The sequence below is a fragment of the Phaethon aethereus genome, assembly GCF_964289735.1.
Source record: "Phaethon aethereus genome assembly, chromosome: 5".
NCBI classification, from domain to species: Eukaryota; Metazoa; Chordata; class Aves; order Phaethontiformes; family Phaethontidae; genus Phaethon; species Phaethon aethereus.
The window spans coordinates 41,740,809-41,754,309 of NC_138579.1; the positions used below are offsets into that span (position 1 = coordinate 41,740,809).

Here is a 13,501-nt window from a genome sequence, read left to right on the forward strand (position 1 = left end):
TGGTATAGACTAGATATATTTTGCTGCTGGGTAGGATTTACAGTAGTAAACATCATGAAAATTAAAGACTGATAACTGTATTCACTCTGTGCTCTTTATAAGTTAATGAAGCAACCATCACTATTCCACTTATTAGCATTTCCTTAAAAAATAAATTGTGTTACTGGTTTGTTTGCATTCAAAGATGTGCTGAACATACATTATTAATCTGTATGTTATGAAATATTTATCTGTAAGGAAACCGGGTGTATCTGGCCATGGAGTTTATGAACTGAAAGATGAATGCTTGAAAGAATTCAATATGTTCTTTTATCACTACACCAAAACCCAGCACAGCAAGGTAAGCAGTGTAAGATTCACTTTCAAAGGTTAAAAAATAGTACCTACTTATCAGTGTCTAAAGAATTTTGCTGAAGCAAAGGAATTGCTGAATCATTTTCTTTAGATTCCATTAAAGAGTACATGCAGCTAACTTCAAAACTAAACTTCTGGTGAAATTGAGATTGCTAATACAAATTGACTTGGTGTGGTTTGTATTAGTATTTTCCCTATGGCAACTTCTGTATTAACTCTGTTAACTGTTTATACTAATAACAAAATATGATAAGAATTCTCTTTGAACTGGAAAACCCCAAACTTTTCTTTTCTTGAGGAAGCAAATATGTCCAATTATTTATCTCTACTACAAATTGAAATGCAAAATGCAATATTGTTAAACAGATTTCAGACCAAATATTGACTATGTATCTTGCCACATTTCTGGTTTAGAGTTTCTCATTGTTTCATTGCATACTTCTGTAGAGATGCTGATATGACAACACTGCTTTTTCTGTAGGCTGAACATACACAAAAGAAAAGAAGAAAACAAGAAAACAGAGATGAAGGTAAAAATTTGAAACTGATGACTCAACAAATGTGATAATTCAGTAATGTATGTAGTTGTGCATACAAAATGAGCTTTTGGGACAGGTCTCGTGACTGAATCATGGATAGTTGAGTTCATATTAAATTTGTTATGTTTTGTAGTAAATGTACTTAATTAGCACCTGACATTTCTCGTTTCCTTTTTTTAACACAAAGACAGGAGTTTTGGAATATTTAGTTTAATTTCGCTGTAGACAAATAAAATATCATAGTACCCATTGACAAAATGAACAACTTAAAGTTTTTTTGGTGGAGTAACTAAGAGGCAAAAGTTTATTTTTTGTAAGTAGTTTCTCTAGCACAAAATTGAGACATAGTAATGCCATATAGAAAAGGTTGCCACAGGAACTAGTGCTCATATCTATTCTGTAAGTAGCCTGAGACTTAAGTTTATAAATCAAAATTTTCTTTTTTAGGAGCTGCAGATACATATAACAATAAAACCCCATGTTTCTATTGTAACACAAATGTTATTTCCCTTTTGAGTTTACTTTTACCCATTCAAGTCATGAGCATTAATTGAATTGATTTGAGGAAGACTTTGTGAGCTGAATGCATAAGTACAATGAACAATTTAATAAAATCCACTATCACCTGCTTTTGTGAGTTGCAACAGATAATTATTTTTATCTTCCCAGATTGCCGTTCCAGTTGAATGCCTTAATCTTTACTTCCTACTCTAAAGCATATATTGATTTTTGTGTACAGTCAGGGGCAATACAGCATTTCATACCTAAGATGGTTAAAATTCATTCTCAGTAAACTTTATTTGCTTTGGGTTCCTTTTAGTTGAAAAACTGTGGAAATGAAAAAGAATAAATTGGCATTGTCATTTAGGAAGGTCACAGTTAAATCAAAAATTACCTTCTCCTTGAAAAAAAATTTTAATTTCCTTCAGTTGTAAGTAACTTGGAAGATTAACAGATGGAAAATAATGAGGGGGAAAAAAATCTTCCGGTTACTTTTTGTTTGTTCCTCCACTGTTTGTTTTACACAGTTCACAGAATTTTCAATAGTACCTTCTTAAGTTTTTTTGGTGGTGTTGTGTTTTTTTTCCTTCCCCTGTTCATTTTAGCAACTTCAAATGATAGCAGGGATGTTTATTTTGTAGAACTTTTAAGAAATGCAGATATTTAGATGTAGTTGTCAGAAACTCGCATTCATGTAATCAGACAATACAGTTCCAAAATACAAAGATAACTATGTTGATGTGTATTCCCCTGAGGCTACCCATTTTGTTGAAAATACTTCGTGCATATGCTTTTATGTGGCTGTGTTGTCTCTGTCAGTAACTTGTTATAATTCATTCAGTCTAAATTGTCAAGAGATTGATGGTTTCGGAGATACTGCATTCATAGAAGTTTTCTGAAAATAGACATCAGGTACCAAAAGAAGACTTGGGTCAATGATTCCTCGTAGGGAAAAGCTGTGGCATTAATTGAGCTGCTGTTAGTAGATACCAAGATTCCAGGTGACTTCTGGGTAAGACGCCACATCACACAGTTTTAATATTAGCTCAGAAAATGTACATAGCTAGAAATGATCAGAATGCCCCAGGCAGGAAGAATATTAGCCCTGGCCATATTAGGCATGGGACACTAAAGTGAAACACCACACTCTGGAAGATCCAGTGCTCACTCTTGTTTAGCTACTTGAAAACTTTATATCTGATGCAAAACACAAACACTGTATGTTTATTAGTGATACATAAATGATAAGGCAGTCCAAATTATTAAAGATTTGCATTTAAAGATACGACTAAATACTTGTGATTGACTGTTTAGCTTAGCTTGCATGTGTTCTATAATAGAAGTACTTGGTTTTGCTAGAGATAAAAGCTGACGTAAGTGAGCGATTGTGTTTGAGCATGATTTTGTTAATTTAAAGGTCCAGTTGTTCTTTCGCTAGAATTAGTATGTTTGTGCTCTCTCCTTTTTGCCTGTAATCTTTGGGATGCCAGTTTGTCCATATATTTGCACGTCTGTTTTCTAGCATTGCCGCCGCCACCTCCTCCAGACTTCAGTCCTGCATTCAGCAATGTGGTGAGGATTCTGAACTGTGACGTTATGATGCACATACTGCGGACAATTCTTCAGAGAGCAGTAGAACTGGAAACTCACTTGTGGACTGAAGCTATGATCCAAATGGTATGGTTAGCTTTGGTCATCTTCCTATGTTTACTCCTGTGTTGACTGCTTATGATAAGACCAAAATGTGTAAAGATAAACTTTAAATTTGAATAATTAAAATTGACTTTTTGTCCCCAAACCTGTTTTATAAATCTTATCGACAAAGAAAATACTTCTAATTATTTATCTTTACTGTAAAATAGAAATGTGAAACACAACAGTGTTAAATTGGGAGTATTCTTTAGTTTCTATTTTGCTTTCCCCCTGTGTTGCCTCATCACTGAAGCTGTTTCAATACGTAATTCTCCTTACCTCATGTTTTTCTTGAAATTTCATGTGCAAATAAGTAATCCTTTGATTACCTTAAAGAAATTGAGTTGCTTCATCTTGTAAGCTGCAAAGTCTCCAAATACGTAAATGTCTCTGAGGCCTTGGTTGTGAAATAATGTAATTTTATAAATATTTAAATATTTTATTTTACCACAGTGACTTTACGCTTAAAATAATTGTTGAAGTATTTTTTTAAATATATTCATAGGATTAGGACCTGAATTTATACACTGGTTCAATGAATCAGTTTTGTTTATTAGAATGCATAGATTATTTAATTGCCTTGCCTTACCTGCTAATATTTGGATTATGGAATTAACCAGATATTCATAGATTTGTATCAGCGAAATGACAAGATTCGTATGTGACTAATGTAAAGTGTGTGCAAGCTTATTAATTTTAGTGCAAGTAATACACAGGATAATTGTATTGTGCATTGTTGTTTCGCTTTCCATGTCCGATCCCTGCACTTTTTCTCATTTCTGTGTTTTATCATGGATATAATCAGCATATAGCACAGGACTATATTAAACATCCTTATTTCCTATGCAAGTTTTCCATTCTAACAGTGAATGAGATTTACTATTTTTCTTTTTTTTTTAGGTGCTTCATCTCCTTTCATTAGGGTTACTAGAAGAGAAGCAGCAGTTACAGAAGTCTCCAGAAGAAGAAGTAACCTTTGATTTTTATCACAAAGCAACACGTATGTTTCATTTTCTTTAAAAGGGCAGAGTAAATTAGGCTAACTTGATTTTGTAAGGACAAAAATAAACTAGAAGAAAGTAGTCAGTGATTTTAGTCAGAAAGGATTTACTTTTTGCTATAGAATTAAAACGTGCTAAATTTTTAAAAAACAAATAAACAAGAAATCAGGTTTGGACTAGCTTCCTTTTGTTCCCAGTTGATATGTTGAAGAGGAGATGTGCTTCTCTTCCTGGGAAAGAAATGGAAAAGTAATACTAGTGTTAGTTAACTGAAAATGGTTCTTCGTTTGCAAGAACATTATCGAAATGGAAGCTAAGAACTCCTTGAAAAATGACAGTAGAATAAAGTGAACTGTCTCCATCTTTTGTGCTCCTGAACTGTACAATTATTGATTTACCTGCAAGTTAGGACATTTATTATGGAGTGTCCTGGTTTCAGCAGCACAGAAACAGCAGTGATGCCCTGGCCATCTGCCAGCCCAGGCGCATCACCTTTGCTGTTACCAAAATGTTCCCAGGCCCAGCAGTGCAGCAAGCAGCAAAAGCAAAAAGCAGCCACTAATGAGCACTAGACTCGAATGTACAGTAAGGCAAGCAAGCCCCATGGCAAGCACAGGAGACTGCCAATTAATAGCTAAACAGCAATAACAGCTATAAATTCCACCTAGCACATTCCAATCAAACCTGCTGCTATTTCAAATCCTTTGAGCCCCACATTGGGTGCCAAAAAGAACTGTTGTGGTTTAACCCCAGCTGGCAACTAAGTACCACGCAACTGCTCTACCATTCCCCTCTGGTGGGATGGAGTAGAGAATTGGAAGAGTAAAGGGCAGAAAACTCGTGGGTTTAGATAAAGACAGTTCAACAGGTAAGCAAAAGCTGTTCACACAAGCAAACCAAAACAAGGAATTCATTCAGTACATCCCATTGGCAGGCAGCCATCTCCAGGAAAGCAGGGCTCCATCACACCTAACAGTTCCTTGGGAAGACAAATGCCATCCCTCTGAATATCCCCCCCTCCTTCTTCTGCAGCCAGCTTTATATACTGAGCATGATGTCTTATGGTATGGAATATCCCTTTGGGCAGTTGAGGTCAGCTGTCCCAGCTGTGTCCCCTCCCAGCTTCCCATATACCCCCCAGCCTTCTTGCTAGCTGGCCAGCATGAGAAGCTGAATGGATCTTGACTGCTTAGCAGCAAATAAAAACATCAGTATATCAACATTATTTTCATCCCAAATCCAAATCACAGCACTATACTAGCTGTCAGGAAGAAAATTAACTCTGTCCCAGTGGGAACCAGGTCAGGTAGTAATAATAGAAGCAAAACTTAGTGGCTATGAAGTGTGCTTTTTTTCTTTTTCTTTACTTTTCCAAATTTCTACAGAGCACTTCCTAATCTTACATTCATGACTTGTGAGTGGGAGTTGGAATACACATTTCCTAAATAATCTTTCATATTACCTAGAGTTTCTCCTTTACTGTATAAGAATAAACTAAAAAAATTTCCATTATCGGGTTAAACATAATTGTCACCTGAGAGACAAAACAGAGGTAAGGACTGTGAAGTAAAATCATAAAATCATAGAATCATTTAGGTTGGAAAAGACCTTTAAGATAGTCAAGTTCCACCATGAAGTCCACCACTAAGCCATGTCCCTAAGCACCACATCTACATGTCTTTTAAGTACCTCCTAAATAAATAAACACACACATAAAGCTGCTCAACTGCCTTTATTTAGTTTTTCAAAAATGTTGTGTAAAGAGGTGTCACTGAGTTTGTTAGTTTTAAATTTTTTCTTATTGTTGATCAAGGAGAAGTATTATCATCACACTGAACATATACTTATGTTTAAGAAGCTTCATGTCAACTATAGGAATACACTAAAATTGAGACAACAGAGAATTCTTTGCCAGCTTTAGTTTTGCGTAACCAGAAAAACCAAAGGCCCGCTTATACATAAGGGATACAAAAATAGTATTTTTATAAGAAAACTTTTATTGAAGTGATTTTTAAAAAAATAAAGAATTTTTTGGTAACATTGTCTCGCTTCTAAAAATGTGCAAATTAATTTCAAATGGGAAGTGCTGCAGAAGAATACAATTGAAGAGAATGGTCTCAATTTTAAAGCATGCTTGTGTTAGAGAATGGCCTAAAATCTTATGAGCTGTTACCAACGCATGAGGAAGCAAATACTTACTGTAATAAAATAGTTTTTGTGATGGAAATAAACTTGTGCACACTGGGCTGTTAACAAACTTACATAAGCTAGAAGAGCTTTACTGCTCCTCCTTGAAGCAAAAGGCAATGTTTTTCTCTGTACTTCTACTCTTGGAAGCAGCAAAAATTATTGATCTAAAAGGGGGAGAGATTATACTACATTTAACGGGAATAAACAGATCAAATTAAAACAGAAATGTAACTACACAGGTTGTATTCATATATATGGGTGTTATATAATTAGCAATATTTTAAGGTATGTCCATAGTTGTAAATACATTCAAATGTTGAGGTTGTTTTTTCCCCTGAAGACCTATGCTTTTCTGTTTTTCTCTCCTTTGTAAAGGAATGGGAAGCTCGGCCCTGAATGCTGTGAACGTGTTCATGCTTCTGGAAAAATTAAAGAAAGTTCCTCAGTTAGAGGCACAGAAGGACACAGTTAATTGGATACTGCAGGTACACAAGGGACAGATAAGTGTGATCTGATTTTAGTAGTTTAGAAAGCGTTTATGAAAGATGTTATGATTCCTACATATAACTCTGTGTTTACAGCTGTAATGATTTTTGAGAAACTTAATCTGTTGGAACATTTTTCCCCCACCCCCCTCCACACCCCCTGACGAGATGAGGTTCTTGAATACTGTCGTATACTGTCTTGACACAAGTCATTGTACTTGCTGTTTCTACTTTCAAATATTTGGTCCTTTTTTGCTTAAGTAACTGATTCCATTAATGACATTTTTATACATAAACTTTATTCTTTTTGTTTCTGTTGCAAAATAACAACAAGTGATGAGCAAAAGTTATTAACTGGGAAAATATTTTAGAGGCTGCTTGTATTAAGACTTGAGTAATTCGGATCTGACTAATGGCTACACTGTACATTTGACCTGTGGAATTTTTCTATACAACTCCCTGCCCTTAACCAGTAAGAGATGGGGAAAACTTCTAGAGCTGTGACACCTCCTGTAACATGGGAGGCTGCTGCGTCGACTTAGCAGGAGTACTACTGTCCTGTTCCATTTTGGGCTTATTGTTTTAGGTGGCAAACGTAGAAGACAGTGCTATTGGAAAAGAGGGTAAGAATCCATAGTAGGATTCCAAAACGATCCTGATCTACTAAAATTGGATTATCCTGGTAAACTAGGGAGACAGGTTTGAAAGATTTTTTTTGAGAAGCTATTCTTCTAAAATTCTAAGGGCAAAAGTAAAAATGTAGTATAAAAAGTGTATTTAACTTTTTAATGAGATGCATAGTAAACATAGAATATTTAATATTATCAAAACATCAAGATGCTTATTAAAGATAGCTGGGGAAAATAGTACATGAAAATTGAAGGCTCAGTCTGAACTAAATTGGGCATATACTGGAAAGCTTTCTGTTCCGGATGTATAGGTTTTTGCATGATTTCGGTGACTATTGCCATGGGATGATCCACATCTTACCTACTTGAAATAAGCTAGCAGTCTCTGTTCATTCTTCTGATGTACAGATGCTTTAGCTGCTTAGCAGTATTAGTGCTGGAAGACTGGAAAATTTGGAAGAATTTTACTTGCCTTCATACTGAGCAGTGCTCATCAGATTCAGGATACAGACACAGCAGTGTTATAGGAGTGCACATACAGTCAGTTAGATGTTTTTGTTATTTAGAAGTATGGCAGTTGGCTTCATCCATTTGAAAATCTGAAAATAATGTGAAACTAAATATCAAGAGGTTTAATCCTGTCTATGTTGTGTTAAAAGCCAAGTTGCATTTTATTTTTAACATCTAAGTCTCTATTCCTAGATGTTTGATACAGTGAAAAGATTGAGAGAAAAATCAAGTCTGACAACAGTAGCAGCTACATCAGGGTCAGAAACTACAAAAAGTGATGAGGTAATAATTTTTTAAAAAGTTTGATGGAAGCCTTATATTTAATGTTTTGAATGGTTGTTTTCAAAAAGGTACCGAAATTTATTGTGACCGAAAATGATAATTAAATATTAATTTCTGATATATTGCTTACAAATAGGATTTAGGTTCCAAGATTAATATTTTTAATAAATGTATGCTAAACATGTTTCATGAAATTATAAGCAGCTAATGTGGTTTTGGTTGTACTTACAAGTCAAATGAAACGGGGGGGCGGTGAGGGGGAAGGAAGTAATTTGTGTTCATTTCTCCTTGTTTTATCTTTATGATTTGATCACCTTTTCTATTATGTTGTCATTCTACAATAATTAGAAGTACAAATCCACTTAAAATAATGTTTTGTAATTTACATGACCTACTAAGAGGTTAATCAGCTTTGCCTTGATTGTATAAAGACATCAGGCTTAGGTGACTATTCTGTCTGTGTATCAGTATCTACCCCCTTCTCTCAAAATAACTTTTGAATCCAGTGGTCAAATGACACAGTGAAATGCAGATTTCAAAGATTACTGGAGTCCCATGAGGTGGTTTTTTAAATTGTCAGTTGAATAGAAAAAAAGAATCCGATTAGCCTTAGATAGTGTGCAAAGACAGGCCAGTTTGCTCTTACACATTCTGTTTGGCAACAGCTTGTTGCCAAACAATCTCTTGGCTAGTCATCGCACACATAGGTCTAAACTTATCATAGCATATGCTATGTTTCTTTTTTGAGAATGGTGGCATATGATATCTGGTAAGGTAAGGGAACAAAATATAAAAGTCAGTAAGAAATTAGTCGGTTCCACTACTTGTGGAGCAATTTGTTGTTGTTTCATTTCCTCAAAAAGTAACGGTATCGTGAATGGAAGCAATATGTAAAATGTTGAATTTGTGCCGTAAGGAATTGAATAAGGGGAATTAGGTTCTATATGTTTTAACTGAGTCTACCTGTGTGTTTTAATTCAGTGTTTCCAAAGCATATAAACACTTCATTTATAGTTTTTTGAAAATACGATAGATGGGGAAATACTGGAAGAGGAACAGTTTTCCAGTCTACAATAAAGAAGAATAGGGGAAAATACAATCCTCAGATGCATAAAATGCTGCCACAAAAATGTAAGAACAATGTTGTCCATAGATAGTTCAAGATAAAATTTTCTTAAATTCCTGTGAAGGAGTTACAGAATACTCAGTAGGATTTTGCTTATGGGGAGAACAACAAAGTGCTGGAGAAGGCTTGTGATGTGCAGCTAACTGAAGTTTCTTATGAACAGACAAGCACCTAATCAAAATGGGTCAGGTATTATTGATCCTGGCTTTGGGCAAGGGATTGTACTAGTTACCTCTTATGGACCCCTCAGAATCTTTCTTCTGACTAGGTTAATGAACATAGTCAATGTTTAAGTTTTACATTTTTCAGATAACTTTTTTTTTTTAATCATTAAAGTGTTGTCAGTTAAGGAACTTGATGTCAGTTGTTAAGAATGCATATAGTTCTCATTTTTTTTATGTTCTCTGTTACCTGTGATTTCTTTATTCTCTTTTATTGTAAGACACAGAGCACTCAGGATAAAGAGAAAGCTGAGCGGAAGAGAAAGGCAGAAGCAGCTAGGTTGCACCGTCAGAAGATAATGGCCCAGATGTCTGCACTGCAGAGGAATTTCATTGAAACCCATAAGCTCCTGTACGAAAACACACTGGAAGCACAGGGGAAAGAAGATACTGTTATGGAGGAAGAAAGGTAAGAAAAAACAGGCATCCAGAGTTCTAGTGGGAAGCGTTCGTTACCTGCTACGTAAGTTCATTACGCTACATAAAAATTTTGAAACTATATTCAAGGGACAGATTTGTGTCACCCCAGTCAGCAAACCTGTGTCTCTATTTACTTTTAAGTCATCTTTATTATATGTGAACTAGCATGTGTATGCTAATGTAAGAACAGTAGACTCTCTTTGTAGAGCAGCATAAGATAAACAGTAAGAAAATTATTTCTTCAAATGGTGGATACTTATTCTGCTTAACATTTGAAAAAAATGTCATCAGAAAGCTGCTGAGTTGACAACACTGTAACTTTGGAGGTAACTGTCTACCTTATATGAAAATTTAAGTATTTAATTTGGAAAGAATCTGAAAGCCAACATGCCTTCAGGTTAAGTTGCAACGAAGAAAATACGGTTTTTATAGCTTAAGTCACTGATATTTCTGTTAGTTTTAAAAATCTAATCTCATACTGAAGATGTTTGGTTTTTATTGGTTATAATTTTGTTGGTATGGATTTCTCCTGTTCTAGAGATGCTTCAGCAATGTAGTATGCCTAATACAACTCATAATTTGGTCTAATTAGGGCTGTACAAAACTAATCAGGAAAAAAAAGTACAGATCACTGTTGTGTGCTTTGATCTTTAATACATTGTGTTCTGTAAATCATTGTTGAACTCTGGAATAAGGAATATTAAAAAAAATAAGGAAGCTTACTGTGTTACAAAGCATTGAATTAAGGTAGTAGCATTCATTTTCACTGTCTTAAAAAATGGGAGACAATTTTAATGCATTTGTAAGATTAAAATATATTTAATCCAATCTACATTGAATACGGCTTCCTGAATTTCCAGCTGTCTGAATTAATTTCATTGTGTTATTCTACGTTAGCCGGCTTCTACTTTCTCGTTTTAAAGAATACTGCATTTTAGTGAGGATTGAGGTGTTTCTTCATTGTTTGGTCATCATTTGGTTTTGTAAAGCACTTTGGTATAAAACCAGAAATCTCAGCAGTATATGACATTTTTAGATGCTTGGAAGAATAAGTTTGTTTAGAAAAAGCCATCTGATTATTCTGTAATCTGTGTCACTTATGGTCTTACAGCATGTCTTCGGCAATTGATTACTCCAAAATTGCTTTGGGTCCCAAACGAGGTCCATCTGTTGCTGAGAAAGAAGTTCTGACCTGTATTCTTTGCCAGGAGGAGCAGGAAGTAAAGTTGGAAAGTGCTGCCATGGTATTATCTGCCTGTGTCCAGAAATCAACTGCCTTAACTCAGAATAGGAGCAGAATTCTTGAACTCTCAGGGGGTATGCAGTTTTTTTTTTTTTTAGACCGCAAACAGTTCTGTACCTAGAACTCATAGCCTTTGAACCTCATTAATTTCTATATTCAACCAGATTGCTAAATGGCTTACCTACTTAATAAAAAGAAAATGAAAGTCTTTAAATTGTTCTAAAATCTACTCTTTAAAATTTAAAAATGAGAAGTGTATGAAGGTTTTTTTAACTTGTCCCTGGAAAATCAGAAAATTCTTTAATCTCACAAGAAGATTTTTTCTGAAACTTGGAGATTTGATAGGAGTGGTCACTCTGGAAAAAATCCAAGAATGTTAACAGTATCCACTTATTCAAGTACAGCAGCAAACTTTCCCTATATGGAAAAAATACATGAACATTATCAGAGGCCAATATGGCAGCCTCAGAAGATTTTGGTTGTGTGCTGTTGTTTTTTGGGGTTTGTGACTTTTTGTTTGGTATTGGGTTTTTTTGGTGGGGTTTGGGTTCCCTACTCCCCACCCCCCACCATGTCAAAGAAGTAATTAAAACAGCAGCATAAAAAAATAGAAAAGTGTAAGCAAGGATCATATGATATCATCTGATGAATGAAAAAAAAAAATGAATACAAGAGAATAATACAAACACAAGAGTTGGAGTTGCATAATAGCATGTTGGTAGCAGAAAACACAAGAACCAACAAGAATATTTTTGTAAGTAACAGTTGATTAAACATGAGAAAGATTTTGGTCAGTTACTTAAGGGAAAGAAAGAAAATAAACAGAAGGAAAAGGGAAAACTTAAGTACTCACTGACTTTTTTGCCTTTTGAAAAAGAAAATTAATAGTAATTCAAGATCAGATGCTTGATGGCCATTAGTTTTAACAAGAGAGAAGTGCAGTCCAGAATAGGATAAGAAAAGTTGAAACAGTATCTAGATACCTTCAGTGTATTCACCTTGGCAATTATTAAAGTAATATTGAAAGTACTATCAGAACTATTGTCTTCAGTATAATCTTTAATTATTTATCAAAATGCATAGGAGATAGTTGAGATCTCAGAAGGCTAAGAAGGGCAAACAACTGTCTAAAAAAAACCCACCAAAAAGACAGAAGTGAAATGAGAAAGTACTAAAAATTTGAGTATTCTGTCCAGCCTGGATGCACAAAAGTATGTTGGATCATAGTCACTATTATTAGTTTATAAGACAATATAAAAATAGCGCCAGACAATAAAGCAGTAATAAATGTCAAAAATGGATTTGTCAAGACAAGAACTTAGTAAGCCACCCTAAACCTTTAACCAGGATAACTGGTTTTGTGGGTAAGGAGAAGGTAAGCTAATTTATTCTCATGTTAATTAGAATTTTTGGCTCTGCTCTACTTGATACACAGTCTAGGCAAATGTTATTTAGGTGAAATCACCCCAAGGTGGATATAAATCTCATCATAGAACTACTAGGTTGATTCAAGCACACTATAATATTAAATAATAATTTAAAGTTAAAAGTCGTCATTTTTTCCCCTGTAAATTGAATTATGTTTATTTTAACAGCTATTTTAATTTTTATCTGTGTTATTTATTAAATACTTATTAATCAATATACATTCTCCATGTATCTGCCCATATCTTGTTACAAAGCTGAGTCAGTAATTATTTTTCAAATGCTGCTTATTCAAGCAACTACTATATAAGGAATAAGGATGCAGTGTTGAAAGATAATAAAATTGGAGGTCTGCAAGTGCTCTCAAAATGTTTTCTAGTTTGTTGCCTTTGCATGGCAAGGGTTTTACAACTTATAGTTTAAATTCCTACTTATTTTCAAATACTTTTTTTTCTATTTTATAACAGGGTATTGTTGATTTGTGGTCAGCTCATAAAGCAAAATGAAACCTATGTCCTGTTTTTTTTAATGACACTGCTGTCTAGCACATAGCTTTAAATTCTGTGTTTGTGCAGTTCATTATTCCTGCTTTAGTTTAGAAGTACACTCTTGATTGTTATCAGATAGAATTCTAAAGCAAAGGGAAGTTCAGCATTGTTTCTTATTTCTCCAGGGTATTACCCTAGTCTGTCATACTTGCAAACCTTTACTGAATTGTTTCGCTTGATAAGATGTTTTGTGTTTCCTCCTCTGGGTCACTAACAAATACTGAATAGTCCTAAAACCGGGACAGACTCCTACAGAATCCTGTTTGACCTTTTTTTTTTTTTCCCCAACAGTGAAACCACCGATAATGGCAATTTTGAGCCAGCTGTATAGAAGT

General features: G+C 34.6%; 1 protein-coding gene across 1 annotated transcript in view; it reads left to right on the forward strand.

Moving 5' to 3' along the window:
* UBR1 (ubiquitin protein ligase E3 component n-recognin 1) overlaps positions 1–13,501 on the forward strand; it is a 73,195-nt gene that overhangs the window by 37,796 nt on the left and 21,898 nt on the right. Inside the window, exons 23-30 of the mRNA XM_082000743.1 lie at positions 238–340; positions 836–884; positions 2,917–3,071; positions 3,987–4,086; positions 6,653–6,762; positions 8,094–8,183; positions 9,752–9,939; positions 11,062–11,267. Coding sequence (XP_081856869.1) covers positions 238–340; positions 836–884; positions 2,917–3,071; positions 3,987–4,086; positions 6,653–6,762; positions 8,094–8,183; positions 9,752–9,939; positions 11,062–11,267 — 1,001 coding nt within the window. The remainder of the gene's footprint in view (positions 1–237; positions 341–835; positions 885–2,916; positions 3,072–3,986; positions 4,087–6,652; positions 6,763–8,093; positions 8,184–9,751; positions 9,940–11,061; positions 11,268–13,501) is intronic.